Below are 24370 nucleotides of genomic sequence, written 5' to 3'. Positions count from 1 at the left end.
CTATGATAAGAAGTTACTTCAAAGAGTGTTCATTTAGATCACTGCTCAATTTATTTCAAAAGGGAAAATAATGTAATAAAAACTTGTATGCAGTGTTGTTGTAGCCATGTCTCTAATATCCTGGGACTGACAAGGTAGGTGAGAATATCTTTTATTGGACCAACCTCTGTTGGTGAGAAAGACACGCTTTCGAGCTTACACAGAGCTCTTCTTCAGATCTGGGAAACATATTCAGAAAGTCACAGCTAAATAAAAGGTGGAACAGATTGTTTAGCAAAAATAGTTAATAGGCCACTTCACCTTGAATGGTCCCTTGAAATGCATTAACTATTTTTGCTAAACCATCTGTTTCATCTTGTATTTAGCTGTGACGCTCGTTTCCCAGACTTGAAGAAGAGCTCCGTGTAAGCTCAAAAGATTGTCTCTCTCAGTTTACAGACCAGAAACCATATTCAATGACAGTTTACCAGAGTCCAAAATGGCACCTCACTGCAGGAAAGAAGTTGTAAGTAGCGAAACCACATTTTCTGCTGCAGAAAGGGACAATAAGGAGTGGTAAGAATTAGGCCTCACCAAATGAACATACGTTTCAATGAGTAAAATTCACCCTGTGCAGAGAACCAACAGAAAGGCTCTTGCCACAGAGCCTCTTCAAATAATGAGACATAAGTGATGCTTAGGCCTCAATGCTGGCTCTCTACAAAGGGGTGAATTTTACCCAATTGGTGTAAGCTTTCAGTTTAGGACACTTCCCAAAAGATTTTAAAAACAAACTTTTTTTGTTAATACTTCTGATCTCCCACAATACACACAAAGATCTCATGGGATCTAAACAAGTCATCAAATCACCTTTTTGTTTTTAAAAACAAGCTGATTTTTAAATGTCTAATATTTGCTAAATCTTGGGAGGTTGTTCCCACCCCACCCCATGCTCCATTGCAGTACATGAAAAGTTAGTGCCCAAATTAATGGTCACACTTTTAGAAGCACTTGGCACCTACTGTTACTCTCAAGGCCTTAAGGGTGTGTTTTTTCTAGGAAATTTTGTAGACTTTTCAGCACTGGTGCCGTTCCACTGGTGCCACCAAAGATGTAAGAGCTAGTGCAAACTATGCACAGGTCATGATGCCAAAGACAACCTGCAGTCTGTCTCCACTAGACCTCACCCACAGGTGGGACTGCACCTGTGCTGAAAAATGGCTGCAACATTTCCCAGTGTAGAGAAGACCTAATATTTTCCTTGGACCTAGCAAGGGCCATTTTTATCTGAAATGAAAGCACTCTCTCCTTAGTTTTGTAACTTAACCCATTTGGTCTATACTGTTTAATCAATTCATATGTTCTGTAGGTCCACTATAATCAATGGTTCTGAATTTGTGCCCATGACTGTCCTGCAGAAGAGGCAACAAACCAATTAGGGCACTTCTGAAAACTGAACAGCCAAATTTAAGATGTGTTTTATGTCTTACTTCTTTCAGTGTTCCAGAAATAAAAAGGAAATTGGATAAAGGCATCTAAGTCATTTGCCTTAGTCTGTGATTCCTTTGATTGGTACAAGATGTGAATATCTCTGTGTAACAGAGTAATGAAAAAAACCATCCAAATCTATTCATAACACTGAGCCAGGCAATACAACAATGGACTGAAGATAATTTTACCATTCTGTTTGAAAAGCAAATTTGGGCATGTTCAGCCTTTCTTAAAAGAGAAGAGCACCCATTTTCGGCTTAGCCAAGAAAGCTCGGAAAAATGAGGAGTGTTTCATATCAGGCATAAAATGTGAAATACATAGAAATATAACAGTTTAAATTATATTTGGCATTGCTAAGCCATCTACCAGTGGCAGACATTTTTCCCTCAAAGTGAAGTGATTGGGATTTTAGCAATTCAGGAGCCCCTGGAAGAGATTATTGAGCCAGCATCAAAGCAGTACAGGGATTCTTTTTTTAAGCAATCATAAAAAAATTCAGTGTTTAAGCAGTTAAAATCTGAATTACATTTCTAAATTTATCTACTTATAAAAATCAGTATAAAGCAGCCTGAAAATTGGTTACTAGTCTCCTCTGACGAGTTTCTACATTGGCATTGTCACTAATGTCACTGTCAGCTAGCTGGACACCATTAGTGAAATTGGAAAAGCTTGTTCCCATTAAAGTCATTACAGTTTTGCTACTGACTTTAGTGGGGCAATGATTTACAGAACAGTGAGAATTTACACTCAGATGCCTTCTGCTGGAAGGCAAGGAGGGGAGCAAAATCACAATAATATAGGTCAGAAATTCCCCACAGCTATGCCAATACTGGGGTGGGGTGCTCCTATTCAGTAACATTGCTCTCCTCTGCCACCAACTGAAACTCTTCCACAAGATCCATGAGATTGGAGACCCCTTGATTAATGCTGCTGGGAGCTCACACTACATTAGAACGGTTTGTTTTCTCAGCCTGCATTGGTGGGCAATCCAATGGGTGCACTGGTTCAAAAGAAATTGTGCTGCTGTGGGGAGGAACTAGTCAGACAGCACAACAGAGGGGTCGACTACTCAGAGACCCTAAGGAGAGTGGAATAAGCCTGTGGTTCCTCAGTCACTAAGGTTCCCTTCCTGACTGATAGGATGGCAACCCCCCCTCCGTCCCATGGGGAATAGTCCATGAGTTTGAGAGAACATCCCACTCCCATGCATGTTCTCTACATGAGGAGCGGGCTAGTGCCATATTTTTCATATACATTTCACATTTTATTCCTAGTGAAGAAGCATTTGCCTTTCTTTGGATATTTTAGCATTCTTTTGTTACTATACTTGTACCCTAGGAAGAAACAGAGCTTTCTTTGTAACATTTTCATACTCTGTTAGCATCACAGCAGAAATTTTATGTGGAGAATATTGACGCTATTAGGATGGACTCATGAAAATGGCTAAAGAGGTCAACGAATTTATTGCTTAAACTTTGCTTTATAGAGGAACAGCAGGTCAACACGAGAAGATCGGTCTCAGATTATAAAGGTTCCATCAGCCTACCTGTTTCAAATTTATTTTGAGTCAGCTGAAACAGAGAGCCACTGTACTTGCTTGAGCATTTTCTAGCATGTGCACACACAAAAGAGTTTTAAAGCAACTGGGCTGAATTCTTCACACAGTAACACTGCATGCAACACCAGATAAGTTATTGAAGTTGCACAGGATGTATACAAGTGCAAAATCTGTGGGACAAATTGTGAAGTTAACTATCATAGGATTAGCACCTTGTTAAAAAATGAATGACGCATTTATGCTATGTAAGCCAAACAATTAAAGGGGAGGGAAAACTGTCAACTGTCCCACCAAATCTGCACTGAAAATATTTTTTTTAAATGTGGCATTAGCTATATAATTGAGGGGTTAACTGTAACTTTTGCAGCACAAGTGTCTGTTCACCAATATTCTCAGATTTCCCCAAAAGTAGGGTTCTTCATATCAAAACAGGGCATGATTAGCCAAAAGTGGGTCTTCAGTACAAATACCTTGCAGCTAAATCTGACTGCCAAGTGCAAACTCCAGGATGTAGGTACATCAGGCCAAAATCAACATCTATTTACAGCCCATGCAAGCAGACAGAAGGCTTGGTCCAGTATTTGTGACATTCCCCAGAGAGCCTCAGAGTCCAGAAATCATGAATGGATTACCATGTTCACCCACTCAAAAACAAAAACAAAAAAAACAGACAAAAAAAACCACTCAGTTGCCTCGAATAATTTTACATCAGTCTTTGCAGCATTCCCTATGCAAACTTAGGTGAAGGCAAAATAATACTACAATTACTGAGGTAATGGTACTTATTTGTTCAAGGGGAAAATTGGCAAGATTTTAAAGGTAACCAACTGTTTTTGATTTATCAATATAGTTCTCATCTGTGAGACAAATATCCTCCTTTGTTTTACTCAGCTGCAATGGAACGTAACATAAGAATTAGGCAAAGTGCGAGATGGTATTACAGCATTTTGTGGCAGGACAGCAAAAGGCAAGTCAGTGGGCTACAGCCAAAAGACTCTCATATGACATGCCTTTCACTTCACCCAGATGGATGGCACATGGCATAAAATGCTGTGGTCTGTATTACATGTTGTAACACACATTGGTCAGGTATAGAACAGAATAATGCAATGAAGACTAGCCTTCCACTCGAAGCCTTATTTCTGATCAGCCCCTACAGCCCCTTGTAAGTTCTCTTTATAGAACTCATGACTAGGGTGTAAGAACTGGGGTCAATAAGCATATGGTATTTCTTACCTATATACAGAAACTATACATTAGCTGAGCTGATTGGACCCTGCTCTTTCATCTGAAAGTTGTTTATTCTTCACAGATGTTGAACTTCATCCTGTACAGAGTGCCAGCACAAGGCACCTACACCTCTTAAGACTTCAGCGGTGCACAGGCCTTAAGTTGACTCTCTGCACAGGACCAAATCTGACCCATTATGCTAATTACATTATTATATTACAGACAAAAAATAACGAGAAAGTCTGGATTGCAGCCAGAATGAGACCCATTGTTTACACAACCATGTTTAATTAGAAACCCAACTCAAGATGAAATATGAGTAAAATATTGTGGGCCAAATTACATGCCGATTTATACCCCAGGCCATTCCACTGATCAAACTGGGACATACATAAGCACAGAATTTGGCTCTGGTCTGCCTGGGAGGACAACATAGCTGGCAACATTACCCATCACCATGAAAATCAGAGGAGATGCTAGTAAATTTTTATGTGCTGGTCATATACCAGGATCCACTGACATTTTCAAGTTGGATGGGCAGACCTTTATAGTAGAAGAATTTGGCTCTGTTCCTTTATCTCATACAAGCGCACATCTGGAGAGAGGGGTCCTTTAGTATCAGTGTCAGATAAATGATTCGGGGGAAGATTTGAGATCTTTCATTTTCAGATTAAAAGTAACAGATCCTTCGGAATAAATATTTCCTTCCATCACTCCTGACAGATGCTTAAATTGCCCCCTTCTGGGATATGTGAGGAGCTCATTTTTAGACAAAGCACAGATTATAACATTTTTATATTAAAACAGTCTTTTTTCTGAACTGATAACTTTGTGAACTCAAAGAAAATAAAGAATTCAAGACTTGTGTTGTGATCATATTTTCTTGCTATTTCCCCATTGGAACTAATAAACTGTTATCAAAGATAAGCCAGTCTTTAAAAAAAGGACAGTCTCCCCCCCCCCCCTTCTGCCAGCAAACTAACGCTGAGATAGCCTAAACATGCTCAAAGCTATAGCAATAAATCTTTCCATATTGGCTCTCATTATTCAAAAGGAAAGATAGAGTCAAGTAAGAGTATTGCCTCTTTCAGGATTCTTTTAGCATGTGGGGGAAAAAACTACTGTATACACAATCAATTTGTACATTGCTGCGTAAACGCACCTTCTTACTCCGCTAGGCATAATGCGCCTTTGGATCAATCTGCACTTGGCTAAAAGTCCTGTGAACTTTGTGATCCATTTGGCTGTAGCACACAGATCCTTTTGCAACTCCAAGCTTCTCTCTCTCTTGCTGTGACTCCTCGATGGAGGAATCTGTATCCATAATGCATTATGTTAGCTGGTCTGTTATGAGTTCAGCTCTTTCTCCATACGTCTTTTGGGAAGGTCCCCTGTATTTTCATACCAAATTTGCACATTTAAAAAATTGATTTCTCTTGTCTTATGTCAGTCATACAAATGGTGTCATCACTGCAGAGGAATGACGCAGTCCTTGAATAGCTGCATAAGGCCCCTGCTGAAAGTAATGGTGGTATCTGGGCATGTGGAATGATGGGAATGTTGGGCCACTACCTTGCATTGAGCTGGCTATGGCAGAAGGTGTAAGAGGCATTCCCAGGCGGCTGTATGGAGGCAGAGATCCTTGGATTGGATGAGGGATGGGTGTAGCTATGGATGCAGTGCTGGTACCAATGGCAGTCAAGGACTGTGGGTGCTGAAATCCAGGAAAACTGGTTGAAGAGGAAACCCAGGAGCTGAGGGATAAGTTATCAGATGTTGTAAAAGCTGATCCTGAAAAGAAAATAAATGGCTGAAGCCTAAGGTAGTTAAAATAGCAAAACAATATAAAAGGAAAGGGAATCTTTTACAGCAAAGTTGATATGGAAGACATTCCACAGATTGACTGTGCACTTCATCGCCAGAGGATGTTGTGAAGGCCAAGACAATCATTGGGTTAAAAAAAGAATTAGATAAGTTCATGGAGGAAGCAGGGGTGCTGGAACAATTTTTATAGTGGGGATGCTGAGAACCATTGAACCAAACTGTAAACCCTGCATATGATTGAAACCACTTCATGCCAGAGGGTGCGGCAGCACCCGCAGCAACTCTAGCACAGGCATGTATGGAGGATAGGTCCATCAACGGCTATTAGCCAAAATGGGTAGGGATGCAACCCTACGATCTGGGTGTCCCTCAGGCTCTGACTGCCAGATGTTCAGACTGTACAACAGGGGATGGATCTCTTGATAATTGTCCTGTTCTGTTCATTCTCTCTGAAGCACCTGGCATTGGCCACTGTCAGAAGACAAGATATTAGACTGGATGGACCACTGATCTGACTCAGTATGGCCATTCTTATGTTAAGAGGGGATGCCATTGGAAATTAAATCCTCTAAAAGAATTCCCTAATGTTTTAGGTTATTATTCTAGGGTTGCTTCTTTTTATACTTAGACCTTAGATGAAGTTTCATTTTAAGAAACTGGTTGAAGTTTTTTGGAGAACAAAATCTGCATTGCTCATTTATTTTACACAGCACCTCAAGGAATACACCACTTTAAAATAGAATTTTATACTGCAGTTTGTCAGTCTATAGATGGATATAAAAATGCTATCCACTGTTAATATTGCTGCCAAAAACTGAAACATCTGGCTTGCATAGGTAAATTCTCATTTCAGTGCAACACTGTGCTAAGATTTCAGCTGGTCACCAGGGCTGGTTAAAATTTTCCAAAATTTGAGTTTGATAAAAATGTCATCAAAAATTGATTTTAAAAAGGATTTTTTTCAGTGAAAGTTTGTCAAAATTGACATTTTTTATTTGGAGTGAGGGAAGAAAATAAAACATTTGCAAAAAGATCCTATTTTTTAATCAGTTTTCAGCGAGCTGTAGTGGTCAGATAGTAACCGTAAGTGGTAGGATTGACAGACTTGCCTGGTTACTGAAATCTCTCAAAATATATTGGAATATTGGATGCAGTTCTATTAAACATATGCTCTAAAGAGGAATTTTCTAAGCTAATAAGGGTTTATTATTTGTTAACTTCCAAAAATTGCTGTTTTCTGAAACCTCACACCGTAGAGCATTTCTTTGCTATGTCTTTCCTTTGAGGATCTCAGAATTAGAAAAAAAAGTAAGACTTGTTTAAATTGCAAATTAAAAAAATGTTTTAATTATCCCACTTGACAGCAATCTTTTTGGCATGCCTGTGGATAATTTGCTTTGATAACTACACTAAAGCCATGTCTACACTACAGGCACTACAGCAGCAGCGCTACAATGCCCTAGGTATGCCTCTAACAATGTCATGTAGACAAGGACTACAACTACAGAAGAGGTTTTTCACTTTTGAAAGTCAATCACTCTCAAAGTCTGGTGCAAATGGTGCACTCAGTCACTGTTATTCATACACATCTGATTGTTACCTGTCTGGGTTTTTGAGCTGCGTAAATACTGCAAAAATTATTAATTGTTATTATTATTTCTCTGTTCGTGTCCTTTTTGTGTTTGCTTTTCTGTCCAAACCCCATCCCATTAAAATCAATGGTGAAACTCACATTGGCCAGAATTTCACCCTAAATCGATATTTTAGGAAATAAGTTCACTGGCTAGAATGTTTGGCAATACACAATCTTAAGCCAATATTGCAGAATATTCATGGGGAAAGAATTTTAAATTTATAATAGATAGCATTTGCATCAGAAATGTGACTGGAAGAGATATGCTTAGCCAGTCATGAAAAAGAAATATGAAAACACCTATATAACAAAGAAAAACACTTTGAATGTCAAATACTGACCATTCATAACAAACAGCTCATGAGCAACATGTAGGCAAACAATTGTTTGCAGAAGAATTTCAAATACATTTGGTGACACTCTGCACCCCATATTCACCACTGCCATATAATTATGATATATTTCGTACAAAGTATGCCTTGTGAGGCATCATTCTAAAAGTCTTGTTCTGATAAACATTTAATACCTTGTTGGATGGTATGTGCTATCATTGTATGTGAAGTTAAGAAGTTTGGCTGTGTATATGCTACAGAAACATGCTGAGAGTTAAGAATACCCACAATCAGTCTTTCAGGTACAATAAAAAGGCCAAACAATGTTGATGGCTTATGAGGAAATGCACACAAGCATTACCCCAGGAACTGTGTACAATAGAAACCTCTCCAAGATAGCATTGCACAATGGGAACTGTTTGACCCAGGTAACAGTAAAAGAGCTTTCCAGCAAGTTGGAAGAAGATATAAGGGGGAAGTGACATCATGACTGAACCTCACTCCACACACAAGAGAACACCTGAGGAAAAAAAGACTGAACAGGGCAGGGGCAGGGAGATTTCTAGCTTATATATGGAAACTTGGTGGACTGCTCGTATCATCAGTCAGGGTGAGACATTGCTAATTCAAACCCTATCTAATATATTAGGCTCAATGTGTATTTTTGTTTATTTGCTAGGTAACCTGCTTTGATCTGTTAACTGTTACTTCTAATCCCTTAATATCTATTTTTCTTTAGTTAATAAACTTGTTTTACATTTTATCTTAACCAGTGAGCTATTGGGTGAAGTGTTTGGGAATCCTAGTTCTAAACAAAGGCTGTTGCAGATCTTCCCCACATTGAGGAGGAAGTGAATTAATTAATGAGTTTGCACCATACAGATCCCTGTTCAGTGCAAGATGGCATAATTCTGGGTTTATACTCCAGTAGGGGTGCAAGGCTGGAGAGCTGGGAAGTTGGCTGGGGGGTCTCCTGTTTCTCCAGGAGTGGCTTAGGTAAAACACTCAGGTAAGTCAGTTAGGTGTGTGGCGCCCCCTGCTGTCGTGTTGGGTGATAACAGGGCTTGGAGAGACTGGCAGAATCACCAGCAAAGCAGTGTGTGAGAGGCCAGCCCAGCTGAATTGTTAGGGGGCACAGCAGTTCCAACAGCTCCCAGACTGCACACTGGAGGGGGGGGGCGGTCACAACCTGTCACACACTTTAAAAAACAAAAACAGTCTGATCATGGACAAATCCTCAAAGCAGAAAAAACAGCAAAATTCATTGGATATGTTATTCATGATAAATGCTTCCCCTGCATAACTAGACAGGAAAAGTGATTCAGTAAGAATGAATTGCTCTAGAATAAAAGTTATGTCAAATCCATAGCAGAGATGGACTTGAAATAAATCTGAACATCCCTGAACATGGGGGAAGTTTGGATCTAGAGCAAAACTGTAAAGATGCTTCTCTCTACAATAGACCAAAACAAAAATCTTCTATAAACCCTGAATCTGAATATCTCTGAGTTGTGGGGAAGTTTGTGTCCAAATCTGGATTAAAATCTGAATTTTACACTTGGCCCTATCTCTAGTATCAACCCTGAGCTGTGTCATGTATGAGTTTGTGTGTGTACGCATACAAGTACACATACAGTATATTTTTAACTGTAGAGGGTTATGTTTTATGTAAGGAGATTTTATATATATATATATATACACATACATACATACATACATACACACACACACCCACACACCTCCTATTTGTTAATAGCTTTGGTAACCAGACTTCATGTTATAGTGAACATTCAATAACACTCAGGTTATCTTGAACTTGGTATTTTGTGTTCCAGAAACAGTGCCAGCTTCTCTGGGATTCTCAGAAACACCAGCATGAGCTGCTGGCCTTTGTGATCACATTTTAGATTTGATTATTGTACTTTGAGACTCCCCAAGACTGCCTAAACAGAATGCTCAAACCAATAAGGGGTGGGGGAGGACCCTTGCAAACCTTTGCCTGTTGCAAGAATTAAACCCCAAACAAACTTCTGGAGATCCTGAAATAGGTTATCATTTCTCCTTTCTTCTCTCCCAATTTTTTCTTCATTTTTACATGCCTCTGTACTTCTAGGGGCTAGTGAGACCAGAACAAAGAGTGCCAAAATACTTTGAAAATGAATGCACTGAATGGGTTTTGAAGTAAATTATGAGTATTGCAAACTCTTCCCTTTCTTTTTTCAGAGTAGCAGCCGTGTTAGTCTGTATTCGCAAAAAGAAAAGGAGTACTTGTGGCACCTTAGAGACTAACAAATTTATTAGAGCATAAGCTTTCGTGAGCTACAGCTCACTTCACTTATGCTCTAATAAATTTGTTAGTCTCTAAGGTGCCACAAGTACTCCTTTTCTTCTTCCCTTTCTATATGTCATGGAAAAAATCGAGCCCCTTACAATGAGCGCGCTTGATGGGGAAGTGGGTGCCTCTTCCCATCTGTACAGAAGCAGAGAAGGATTACAACCGGTGCTCCAGTGAGGCCCAAATATAATACCTGCTGGGGACATTGTCTGCTGGTTCCAGGTATGGTCAGGACCCACAGACCTCTTGCCATATGCTGAGGCCAGCAGCACTTGCTCACCTGCCAAGTCTCATTCAACTCCCTTATTATGCATCCATTTTAAGACAGTTTTTAAAGAGGTTATCAAAAGATTTTGCTGAGAATTTCAGAGAGATATTTACATTTCCCCTCATACTTTTTGGGAGTCTCTCTCAGTAAGACTGTCACAGATTGCTAGTTCTATGCTTTTGGAGGGCGACGGGGCGGGGAGGTATGTTACTCATTTGGAGAAGCAGTAAGTTGTACACCACCATGTATTGTGGGGGGTGGGGAGAAAATAACAGTGTCACCAAGGATATACTCAACTGGTGTAAACTGGCTGACTCCACTGAAGGATTTCAAACATACCAGCTGAGGATCTGGCCCAGTAACTCCAGAAATTAAGGCATTGTTCTTAGGGACAGATATGAATGAGTAAGTGCAAATGTACACCTTTGCTGAAGAGAAACTCATGGTTCAAAGCGAGCACAGTTTTCCCCTATATCCAAAGAGCTTATGAACAGGAACAATCTCCTGTCTTAGTAATGCTGCATGAAGTCAGAGGATAAGACAAGGGCCCTGCCAGTCTACAGGCAGACAGAACTGTTTTACCTCAAGTGGTTATTGCAGATGAAGCAGGTCATGAAGTCTCCAGGCAGGGAACAACACATTAAGGTCAGGAAGCTATAGCCATAGCAGTAAAGGTCTATTTTGACTAGCATAGTGACTGCCGATGTAGCTTGTGCAGCAAGCATCTATTTGGAAGGCAATTCAGGGTAGCAATTGGTTTTGCAATTGGTAAAACAAAACTAAGTCATTTGGGGGTGAAATGACAGGAAGGACTGGGGCTTTAGTCACCCAGGTCGTTACAAGTTTAAAGCTAATTCTCCAGCCTGCCATGTCCCTTGGCACTGCTCAGGCAATGCAGCATAGCCATATTCCGGCTGGAGATGGCCAGCAGAGTTCTTCTCGTGTAAAGGAATGTTCTGCGGCATCAAGCTGATGAAGGCAGCATAACTCTCTTCTGCATCAACCACCTCTCCACACACCACCAGTATACAAAGCATGCCAAAAATGTGGTGGGGGCTAAACTCCACCTGTATAAGATCAGTTAGGGGCCTTACCTTGGTGGCATAAGTTAAAGCAACTCTGCAGAGCTGTGCAGCACTGGACGTGTCCCCCTTCTGCCCAGCACTGCGGAGAGTTGAGATGCAGTGGAGAATTTAGTCCTTAATGTGTTCTTGTCAATGTATTTTCCTACCTCTGCTTTGTGTTGCCTGGCTCTCATCTCCCAGAACATCATCTTCTCCTCCATAGGTTCTGATGGGGGAGCGTGCATAGGAATGCTTTTGAATAAGGCTCTCCACACTCTCTCTATGGAAGAAAGCAATATTGTACGTCAGTAGCATCCTAAGCACTACCACCTCTGTTTAGCGTATAAACCCCATAACCCATTCTATGCTGTGACTAAGCCAGATGTGTCTGACGCATATGGCTGACATCAGCTCTGACACTATAGCAGAATGAATAATTAAATTAGGGGGGAAATGATTAACAGATTGTCTCTGTTCATGAAGTACATACCAACAGATCATATTTTCTCAAATTCTCAAAATCATTAAAACAAGATGTTTCATGCATTTCAGTTACTCTGTGGCTTGTGTTAAAAATCCCAAATTCAATCAATATTGTTTACTCATTTTTGGCCACGTCTTACATTGTGTTGTGTCTGGTCCTGAAATGAATGAGAGCAAATTTACCACCAAGTTTCTCATGTGGGTTTTCACAGACAGTCAATATAAAACCAGCCTCAGCAAGTATTTGAAGATGCAAGCTTAAAATTCATGTTCTGTGAACATTTGTGCTGGTAAAACTAGGTCTGGGTCAGGAGTGATGGTCACAATCCAATTCCCAATGAACAAATGTCCACTTCACAGATACTACCATCACAGCTGGCACTCTCCCATTCTTGCAGAGACTGTCAGCAAGATCAGGGCATGGCCATGGACACAGTTCACCTGCAAGGACAGTCCCTCAGTCAGGATGTAGGCATATTAAGAATACAATATAGGAAATCTGCTGTGCTCCCTCTCGTGAGGTATCTATTCTATGGACTAGCAGAGGTCTGATAGGCCTAGATCTCTCAGCCTGGCACCTTGAACAGGCACTGAATTCACACAAACGGTTTTTAAATAGAAGAAAGTCATAACTACATGACGAGTAAGCCAATTTATGAAGAGGACCAAATATACCAAATCCCTGGTATATTTCCATTTAAATCAATGGCATTACACCAAGAATGAATCTAATACATTTCCAGTGTGGCTTTATATTCCTGCTCTCATCCAGTCTATGAAGGATTGGGGCCTATCTTACAGCACTTTCCTCCTACCAAACCAGGTTTTGATCTTGCTGAGCCAGCTCACTCCCTGGGATAATTCTGGCCGAGCTCTCTCACAGAATCCAGGCAAGCATTTTCCAGCAGAGAGGGATGTTTTTAGTTTAAGGCTTCTTAACAAAAAGAAATCCAAACCTCACAAACTCCTTCCTCAAAGCCGGCGCAGGCCAAGTAGTCCCTTCCCCAGCTCTGCCCCTCACACAAGTAACTTCAGCAACCCAAAATTTCCTGGCTCTTGCCTCAGAAACAAAGGACTTCACACAATCTCCTTTCTGTCCATTTTGATTTCTGGAGCAATTCCTCTCTGCAGTAGCTCCGGTAACAGGTCATTGGGAGCACAGCCCCTGGCCCCTCAACTTTCTGGTGGGTGTTGCAGCATCCCCTCTCCATTTCCTGTTGACCTCTTATATACGGATCAGCCATTAAGGTCCTGCTCTTTTCTCAGGTGCAGAGGGCAGAGCTAATTAGCTAGCCAGCCAGCTGCAGGTATCTGACCCCAGAGACATGGTGTCCCTTATACCTTCACATAGGTAATACATCGGTTTGGTGCAGGTTTCTTTCGGCCTTACCATCTGATAATGTTGCTACATGTATTTTATTATGGCAATTCAGCTGTTGCAAAAATTCCAAGGAAAAATATTTTCCAAACAGCACAATAAATCATTGTGGCACATGTTTTCCTTTCCTACAAAAAGGCTATTATAGTCATTTTGTCCTTGGTCTATCACTGGTATCATTACTTATGCTAGTCTCCTGGAAAAAAAATAAAAAGGGGATCTTATCTAAGTGATTTACTTGTGTCAGGATTGGAAGTGGACTGAAAGCAATGGCAGTTCCTATGTAGAGGATGATATAATTGAATTATTGCCTTTTAAGTGATTGAAAACAGTGGGCATATCAGGGCTATCTCCAAGAAGATTTTACAAAGAAAAAGACAGACGGCATTGTTTATGTTATGTATTTAATGCCTCTTAGGTCTTTTCTTTTTCAAACAGACTGGGAAATGTTGCTTACCAAGAAATTAATAAATAAACATGGAGAATAGGAGACCATCATAGAATAATGAATTGGGATTGCCTTGGCAAAGTGGGGTAGATGCCAGGCGGTAAGCACTTTCACATTTGAAGGCCAGATATACAGCAACTAACCATAAAAGCTCTGAAAAAAATAAATCACTTTCAGGTGATATGTCTGTATTGACTTTATTAGTAGTAAATGTCTGCTTGTAATGATATACTCTGATGTACGGTATGTAATAATGTTGTGAAACGGCAGAAACAATGCAGGCTCCAGTTCTAGTTCAATGGGCCAAATTCATCTGTAACCTTATGAGGTTCAATGGAGGTACATTACAGATAAATTTGGCCCAATAAATTTACCTTTGAATTGCCCTATGGGAATTTAAAACTAAATCAAATACCCACAATTATTGCAGACTAAATTCTTTCCAGATGGGTCACTTTGCTAGACAGAGAACTGCATTATCTTATGTGGTTGTCTTTTTTAAAGGGAAAAGAGGTATGACTTTTACGTGAACCCTGAACGTGAAAAGTTTGGAAGTGGGGCACAGTATGTTTGGATTTTTTATGAATTATTATTACTATTATTTTGCAGATATTGTGCCAAAAATCATCAGATTCATTGTGAAAAGAAAAAGTATTTTAAAAACAGGAAAAAATTAAGAATGAGGAAATTAAGATTAGGAAAAGCAGCTCATGACACAAAAGTGTTAGTTCTGAGCTATAACCATGGGCCAGGTTTACACAATTTTTTTTGCCAGGACTGAAATGTCACTTAGGGCTGTGATTTTTTTACAACATTTTTATACCAGCAAAAACCATAGTGTAGATACTGTTATACTAGCAAAAAAGTTATTTTGCTGGTATAGCTTATTTCATTGGGGAAATGGAATGAGTTGTATGGACAAAAGAACCCTTTTGCTGGTGTAAGCTGCATCTGCATTAAGACGATTTGCTGTTAGAGCTGTAACAGCAAACCCTCTCTAGTACAGACAAGCAGGGCCAGCTCTAGGATTTTTGCCACCCCAAGCAAAAAATTTGCCGTCCCAAGCTCCAAGGGCGCAACTACCCAAGCCAAAAAAAAAAAAAGTGTGGCCGGAATGCTGCCCCTGGAATTGTGCTGCCCCAAGCACATGCTTGCTTTGCTGGTTCCTAGAGCCGGTTCTGCAGACGGTTCTCAGCACCTGAAGTTTAACATTCAAAATTTTACATAAAATAAATCTCATCTGACTGCATCGCCTGTTTATGGTTTTATTACAAAACAACTAATGATTTTTAAATTTAAAGGTCTAGATTTTGATTCACACGCCGTGTCTGTGTGGTGGAGTAAAAGAGTAAGCCCTCCCACCGGAGAACCCCTACACAGATTACCTGAAATTTTGGATTATACAAAAATGCACTATCTAGGATACCTGTAGCATGACAATCTGTATACGGAGATTGGGGGTGGGGGAGAGAAATACTCAAAAAACCCACCCCAAACATAGAAATGAACTTAATGGGAACAATACTCATTTATTTAAAACTTATAGTTTTATATTTGTGTGTGCAAAAGGTCTTAAGCAAATGAAAGGAATTAATAACTAGGCTGATCATGTCACAACATTGCTTAAAAGATATATGCAGATAATTTTATAAATCACTGAAAGATAAATCAATATTTGCGATATTATGATTCGGTTCAATAAAAATACTTAATAAATGAAAACTGGAGTCTGAAAATCAGATTGTTGGTGTTTTCAGAAGCATCCCTTGAAAATGTTCAGACTTAATCTATAATCAGCTGAACATCTTGTGAAAAATGAAGTAATTTCAGTTTAATCCAAGAAAAGCTTTTGGTCTTCAGTTTGCAGATAGTTTTGGCCTAATGCTTAACTCAACTGATTTTTACTTTACGCAATTACTTAGATTTCTAGGGCGCCTTCTATTTATCAGTAAAGTTAGGGTAACTGAATATTGAGGGGGTTGGAGCTGTCAGAGAAGTGGAGGTGAAGATGTTATTTTACGGCCAATTTATTTTGCATGCTCTCCCAACATTTTGTCACCCTTCAAGCTCCCCTTTTAAACTTAGTTAATATGAATGAAATCCGCACATTAGTACTAAAAAATATGACGATCAAATTCTGCTAAGTATACAACTGTACAATAACAGCATGGAATGGGCTAGAGACTAGGAAGAGGTCAGAGAAGATAGGAGCTGGAGCTGTCTGAACAGGGGAGTAACTGTGTACCAGATGTCAAGGAGGAAACTGAGTTGCTGCTGGCCAGCATGGAATAGGAGGACATATGATGGCAGTGGTGGAAGAGGCAGGATGAACAGGATAAATGGTAATGTGGAAGGGAATTTACGAGGATCTCAAAGAACTGTAGAGTGACAGAAGCATGTGGTGAGACAAGACTGGTCAATCAACCTTCATTTATATTGAATAAAGTCCCTCTCTTCTCCACATCAGAAAGAAGCCATAGTGGTTTTGAACCATGAATCCAATAATGTGGACAGGACGTAATATTTCAATGATGCATGGGTGACTGCAGCATTCATTGCATGCTGCATATCAAGGGTAGTGACACCTAGTGATGGATCATGGAAAATATTTTTTCTCTCAGAGGAGCATCAGAGCTTCCACACCTTGGTTGCAACATCAAGCCACCAATTCTAGTGATGTATTGACCTATTGGATGTCTCAGTCTTACCTCCTATGGTAACTCATTCCAAAGCTGAGGTCTCTTGACTGACAATGCTTTACCTCCAGTTTTCACTAGGACAATCTTAGGCCTGGTTAGCGGCACTGTCCTGGAACAGCAGAGCTGTCTCAGAGGACCATGAATTGACAGGCAGTCTCTGATGTAGCTGGGACCTGATCCACTAACAGATTCAGACCAAGGCCTTAAACGCCACTGGCCGTGACCTGAGAGTCAGTAAAAAATACAAGGTTTCAGAGTAGCAGCCGTGTTAGTCTGTATTCACAAAAAGAAAAGGACGACTTGTGGTACCTTATGCTCAAATAAATTCGTTAGTCTCTAAGGTGCCACAAGTCCTCCTTTTTTTAAAAAAATACAAAGCACTCTTAAGTGTTTTTTGCAACTGAGGAGCAGGGCAATTTCTTGCATAAGCTGGAACATCTGTTTCCTTCCATTATCAAACCCAAGTAAATTATAGAAATTCACTCTGGAGATGATAAAGGCAAGGATCACTATGGCCAGATCCTCAATCAAGATGAAAGGGGCTATGCTTCCTTGTAGGCAAAAGAAGGCATTCCTTTGAAGACTTTTCATCAAATCTCTCATTTGCTGTTTGTGGTGCTCTCACTACAGCCCACAGTATAGCGTGTTCTGATCACCTGGGCTTTGATGTTGCAATGTATTATGCATGGGCACATACAATTCCCACGGAATCACCATCAAGTCAATGGGGCCTATCTGTGTACAATACAGTGTATGGTCAGGACCATGGACTTCAAGTCCACACTATTCTTGCATATACTTGAAGTTGTGTCTTTTTCTGCAGTTGGTATCAGTGCTAGACAGCGAGTGTACATGGGATGGGAACAAGATTTCTACCTTCTTCCTTTGGATGGAGCAGGCTTTCAACAACATTTTTAGTCTTAGCCCAAGGCAACAGACAAAGCTAATACATAACTGGACCACCCTGGCAGTGGCAGGTGCAGGTAAGCACCCATCTTAGACACATACAAAAATCAGAGATTCCTACATACTGCTCATCCAACCTTTCCACTATGGGCCTGGTCTGATGTCTATTGAAGACAAAGTGCAGAGAGAAATTCCACTATTCACCATCTTTTGCTTCAGAGAAGAACCCTCTGCATCTGTAGTTCCTTGAGGAGATGCTGTCAGGAATACCTAAAATAGCTACAGACATTATGAGCCATGCTGACCAACCTGTCCATGCTTTCTCCATTTTTCAGGAGCTCCCTCACTATCAATCTGGGTGATAAGCAAAACAATAAGGATCCATCCTAATTCACGCCCCACGTCTTTTGTTGCTTTCCTTTTTTAAGAAAATGCAATGTACAATGGATTAATAGGAGGAAAATAATAAAGCTGACAACTCTGTTTTGCTTGGCCATTCAATGCAACACAAAGAAAAATACCGAACAGGATACAGAGTGTATGAATTATCAGTTTACAGCTTGAATAACTTCTTTAGCTCTGGATTTCAAAGGTTTCCCTTTTTTGTAGCTGCCGGTTAGTACATTTGGAAGAGAGCCCAGATAACAGAAGACATCAGAAGTGAGGTGATGTGAAGACAGACAGAATAAATGGGTTCAGAAGACAAAAAAAAAAAGTTGCTGGAAGTCTCACTATAGTAGAACTTTTTTTTTTTAAAGTAAAAGATGACTAATTTGTCCAAGAGTCAAGTGGTAAAAAGGAGTCCTTTTAAAAAAAAAGCAGGGGAGGAACAAGTGCTCTTTTACTGAAGGGGGAACAGAATGAAGTGAATAACAAACATTTATCTGCAACCCTGTTCAGGAATCGTCCAGCCACAATGCTTACTGTATACACACAACACACGATTAAAAACATATATAGCACTTCCAACAAATTATGCTGATATACTGATATTGCATGTTGGCTTTATGAACATAATCCAGCTCTTAGTTACACTCATCAGGCCAAATCCTCATCTGGTTAAAATTGACATAGTTTGGCAGAGCTAGGCCAGTCGACACCAGCTGAGGTCTTTGGCCCATCAAATTAAATGGTGTTGAATGGGTTAAAGTGAAAATAAAGTCTGGCCCAAAGTGTGCTAGGGAGCCAAAATTAGCCACAGAAAATCAAAACTAACATGCTAGAACTCGATAAATACAACACACAAAAAGCAAAGAGTCACAGCTTTTAAAAGAAGACAAATCAAAATAAAATATTTGCTGGTATTTGGAAAAACCTGCATCTGGAAAACAGTAGGGTACAGGCAAAGTTTATCTCAGAAATGACACTTCCTGAGATGATGGCATATCACAACACACATACCAGCCACTAATTTTAACTTTGGAAGAGCTGTGATAAGCCTTGTACTTTGCCTTAAGGTAAAGTAGCAAGATTTAGACCACTATATGGAAAAAAATAGTGGAAAGTATGGAATTAAAGCATGAGGATATTAAATATCCCTTCCCCCTTCCACCTCATATACACCCCCGCCCCAAAAAAGGGAAAAGGGCGATATGCAGCAAATCAGAAAAGTAAAATGTTTACTTTATATTCCTCTCCCCTGATTTGCCAAATCGCAAACTCATGTGAAAGTTCACTAGAGATATTTAAGTGATTTGTTTCTTAAACTAATGATGTATGGGATTACACTCGTCTCTAGTATTACTCCATTGGGTCAGATTTAACCCTGGGGGTGCAGAGAGTTGTTTTTTTTTTTTTGAAGGTCAGGGAAGTGGGATGAGAGCAGTGTCCTGGAGGTGACTGATGCTCACTCTCATGCAAGATAAGAGAAATCCACATGGAGAATCTCCTTAGCAGTGGAAATGACACGCTTGATTCTAAATGACTTTGCCCCTTGTGTAGTCATTCACACCAGTGCACAGTGAGTGGAAAAGTGAGCAAGAGGATACCAAATCAGCATGTTAGTGTTTTGTACCCACTTTGCACTAGTGTAATTGACTACACATGGGGCAGGGCAACAGCAAATCAGGCCCATCAGGAGACTAATCTGGGTTCCAAGTGTTTAAAATATTGGGAAGCGGACAGATTCCAAGGTTTCAGCTGGGCTATTGCTGAGCTGGAAAGAAGGAAAGGTTGGCTCCTGGCCACCAGGAGGCAGGGTTGGGTAGGAAAGCTCGTAAGAAACCGGACTGGGGGCTCCCCTTGTCCAGCCCCCAACCTGTGATTCTGATAGGACTTATCTCTTACCAATGCTGGTTTCTGACAACTTCTCCAGAGGAGAAACAAGCAGGGGAGGTAGGTCTTTGATCCATATTGGAGAAGAATTAGCACAGAGTTGTAAATTGCTTTTGGAAATGGGGGGTGGGACCAGCACAGGTGCCAACTTTCCAAAGTGCCAGAGGGTGCATGACTCCCAGCCCCAGGCCCCGTCCCCACTCCACCCCTTCCCCCAAGGCCCCACTCCCACGCGCCTCTTCCCACCCCTGCTCCACCCCCATCCTGCCTGTTCCTGCCCAGTTTCGCCCCCTCCTCCCAGCGACCATGTCCTTGCTCCTCCCCATGTCCCCGTAGAGCCTCCTGCATGCCACAAAACAGCTGATCACAGCGGGCGGGAGGCGTGGGGAGGGAGAGGGAGGCTCTGATCCGTGAGGCCTGCGGGCAGGTGGGAGGCGCTGGGTGGGAGCTAATAATGGGGCTGCAGTGGCTGCTCAGCACCCACCATTTTCTCCCCATGGGTGCTCCAGCCCCAGAGCACCGTCGGAGTTGGTGCCTATGGGGGCCATTGGCACTATCAATCAGCATATGCCTCTCTGCCAGTTTAGAGGGCATGCATGCTTTCTGGCCCCTGGAGGGGGCTAAAAGGGGATAGGAAGAGGTCTCTTTTGATAGATGTTAGGTAAAAGGAAGGGGTCCTGCATTGGCTTGGAAAGCAAAAGAGGTACCGACCCCAGTCAAGTTTACCACTGATATCACCTAACTAAGCACATGGTGTGACTGCAATGTAGATGGGACTAAGCCCATATTTGAGTGTTCAAGCACATTTCACATTCAGTTTATGCCTTTATACAATATACTTCTGTATTTTAGGCAGAGACTGCCTAATGTAGGAAAATGTTGACCCTGATTACCAAGAAAACCAATATGAAATGCTGAGTTGGGGCTTCCCCGCGCATCTACTTTTCACTCTCTCTCTCTCTCTCTCTCTCTCTCTCTCTCTCGCTCTGATGCTAAGTATTGTTTTGGTGTTCAGGCCACACTTCTGGATTAAGAGCCATCTCCTCTTGATGCATCTCTCTGACTTCAGTGAGTGTTTATTAGAGATATGCAAGAGAGGTACGCTCAATTATCTTTAATACAGTCACCAGTCCATTTCTGAGCTTTCCTCACATGCATTAAAACAAAAAAAAATTCAGAATAAAAGTATGATCCATCGATTGCACTCTGAACATTAGTTTATGGTTCAGTAGTTCTGTTGACTCCCATACTTTAAACTGATTGAATTTCTTGCTGGCCGGTGTGCATGATATTATTCCCTAGGCTAATTCTTCACTACAAGCCCAAAGGAGGCATTCAGATGCACAGCAAAAAGTGAACCTATTGGCCTTGTGATTTGACATTTTTTATAGCCTTTGGGCTCTTGTTCAGCAGAAGTATAAAGAGGCTCACTTCATACATGTTGCCAGTGACGTTTGCTTATTCTCAAGCTATTTTATAGCCTTTTTAACAATAGTTATTTAAAAAAAAAATTAGCATTCACCAGAGGTGAAAGTAAGAGGGTTTGGTATGGTCCGGCGTACCGGTAAGAAAGCTGGTATACAGCCTACCGGACTGGGAGGCCCGCTGATGCGGGGGGTGGGGGAGAGGCAGGGCTAAAGGGTCTGGCAATTTAAAAGGCCCCAGGGCTCCCAGCAGCAGCCAGAGCCCCTGGCCCTTTAAATCACCACAGGAGCCCCGGGGCTCCCGGCCACCGCCTCTACCAAGGGGCTTCAGGGGCGATTTAAAGGGCCCAGGGCTCTGACGGTGATTTAAAGGGCCTGAAGTTCCCAGCCACTGCTACTGCTACTGCACCAGCGGCTGGCACCCTGGGCTCTTTAAATCGCCTCCAGAGCCCCAGGCGGCCTGAGCCAGGCAGCGCTGCAGGGCTGGCTGGGGGAGTCTGGCCCCAGCCCCACCCCTTCCGCACCTTCCGGGGGCCCAGAGCCTCCCCTGCCTCCTCCCCCCACATTGCCCAGGACCCCAGCCACCCGTTAAGTTACTTTGACCCCTGGCATTCACCAACCGTGACCACACCACAGTGTCTGATATACTGTGGGTGACACCATGGTACATCATATACCACAGTGTGATAATTGTTGTTAAATTTAACTTTTTAAAGGTACCTGCTGAAGGAACCGACCTACAACAGAGCAAGTATTGAAGACAAAAAAATAAATAAAAAGGGCCAGTATCAGTGGGTGAGTCAGTGATTTTTCTAAGACACAGTGCCTCTGGATAAATTCTGCGCAGAGTGAGCGTAGATAGATTGCCACAAAAAGTAATTTGTGGAAAGAGAATAGAGTCTCTTTATTCACTTCTAATGATTACAAAGGAATCTCATATCCCAAATGTGTAAATTTGAAATATACCCCAGCCACCGAACATTTTTACTCGATAAAAGTTATGAATGGAAAGCTATCAGGAAAAAAAGACTATGCTCAGGTATTTGAATAGAAATGAGAGCAAGTATATTAACTCCAATAGTTACAGGTGCTCAAAGTCTATACCATTTTGCACACTCCATTGTCCTTATTTATATTGTTATAACTTCAATATGTACAATGCAAACAGATTCAATCCTAAAGGCATTTTCAGTTTGGATTTCCTACATAGTGATCGTAAATCTGGAACAGGAAACTTCAAATCGTTAAAGTCACATATTTATAAAATCATATTCAATTAGGTTAGAAAAGTGCAATTTCTGTCATCATGTCATAAAAAGATGTGTTTTTCTCTCAGATCTACTATAAAGAAAAGCTCCCTATATTGTTACAGATAGGGGCTGTTTTCAATCAGTAACAAGGAGCAATCCAATTACTAGATGGTTTAGTGCAGTAACTGACTCCAGACTAATTTAATTTCTTTAGGTCTCTAAAGATCAATTGATCTGATTTGTTTCCCTCCCCACAGGCTGTTTAGGAAAAAGCAGACTTAAATACCTGGAAATGAAATCCAAAGCTTTGTCCACTTTCACACTACTTAGGTCATCCTGAAAACTTGCAGCTGATGATAAATGAGTGGTCTTTTGGCCCTTACATCGTGGGATGCTTCACAGATTGGAGATCACTAAGATCACTGTGCACATTTCAATTTATTCATGCATACACTGTATGCATATCTGCTTTGGGAAGCCCATGCATTGACTGGAAAATCTACTTGCAACATCTAATCAAATTTTCAACTATAAAGAGATGTGTGAATGTGTATTTACCTTGCATATTCTTCTCCAGGACATAGAAATAGAATAACAATATTGTTTATTTCAAGTGGTGGCCGTGTTGAAGCTATTTATTATTATAGCAAGAAAAACTCAAATTGCATCATTCAATCTATTGCCTAAAATATTGTAATGCATGACTTTTAATGGGTGTCAAATATGAAAAAAATTTATACTGCCTTATTCTTCATTGCATGGGATCACTAGATCTTATTTTTCCTATTTCTTTTTCTTTCTGTCTGTCTTATTTAGCTGTCATTTTAGGCCCAGGGTAGTCAATAGGTGGACCAGAGGCCAAATCCGGACCACCAGGTGCTTTTGAACAGACCCAAAAAATTTTTTATTTACTTAGTATTTTATAATTATTATTTTCCCTGGAGTCTGGACACTGACTATACCTTGACCAAGAAAGTTGGACCTTGACAAAAAATAGACTACCCCGCCTTAGATGGTGCTATCATTGGCTATTATAAAAACATATTATACTATGATTGCAGATGTGCAGCTTACAGAAGTAACACTTATAGACATTACATTTCCTATTGTAACATGCTTGGGTATTTTAATGTCTACGAACAGAAAAAACCTTTTACAGTTCTGATCCATTAGAATAAGGATAGGAAATAAATAAAAAACTTCAACCAGTCTCTTATCAGCACACTTGTGTGTTACACTTTTACTACCTTGCTACTTGATGTGTTGTGCAACAGGGTAATTTTTAAAATGCCATAGGCCACTAATAAGATGGACACTTTCCCATTTAATTGAAAAATACATGTGAGCCAGCCATGGACTAAAGGAAAATCAGGAATCTCCTGTGGCTTCATGATTTTCACATTCCATTTCTTGTATTACACTTGGTATTATACTTGGATACCTTATCTTTGATGGCAGCATTCATGCCTGACCAGGATAGGCTGTTTCAGGCTCTGTTCTCACACTTCTCAATAATCAAAATGGCACCGTGGATTATGCTTGACTTCCCTGACTACATGCCATGTGCTGTTATTTTAGGATGTCCTTTGTAAAAACTCCCTTCACAGCCAGCAATTTCATCTCTATAGTCCCAATCCGTTTATATGCCTGGAGGTGCCTAAGCATTTTCTGTTGGCTGCCTAGTCAGAATTACTCTCTCATGCTCTTGTTGGGCCTTTTGGGTTCCCTGTTTGAGATGATCACATTTAGTGTTGGAAAGGGATCATGTGGTAGTCCTCTGCTCTTCCTACTAT

At 40.8% G+C, this 24370-nt stretch overlaps 1 protein-coding gene across 1 annotated transcript in view; it reads right to left on the bottom strand.

Moving 5' to 3' along the window:
• Positions 1-204: 204 nt before the first annotated feature.
• The window catches only part of TBX20 (T-box transcription factor 20), a 49854-nt gene continuing 25688 nt past the window's right edge, over positions 205-24370 (bottom strand). The window contains exons 7-8 of the mRNA XM_038391417.2: positions 11883-11995; positions 205-6050 (exon numbers count right to left, since the gene is read on the bottom strand). Of these exons, the coding sequence (XP_038247345.1) occupies positions 5710-6050; positions 11883-11995 (454 nt within the window). The 3' untranslated portion in view covers positions 205-5709. The remainder of the gene's footprint in view (positions 6051-11882; positions 11996-24370) is intronic.

This window comes from Dermochelys coriacea, chromosome 2 (genome assembly GCF_009764565.3).
Source record: "Dermochelys coriacea isolate rDerCor1 chromosome 2, rDerCor1.pri.v4, whole genome shotgun sequence".
In the NCBI taxonomy this organism is placed as follows: domain Eukaryota; kingdom Metazoa; phylum Chordata; order Testudines; family Dermochelyidae; genus Dermochelys; species Dermochelys coriacea.
Note: the sequence above shows the minus strand (reverse complement) of the source record. Positions and strands in the feature narration are given on the sequence as shown.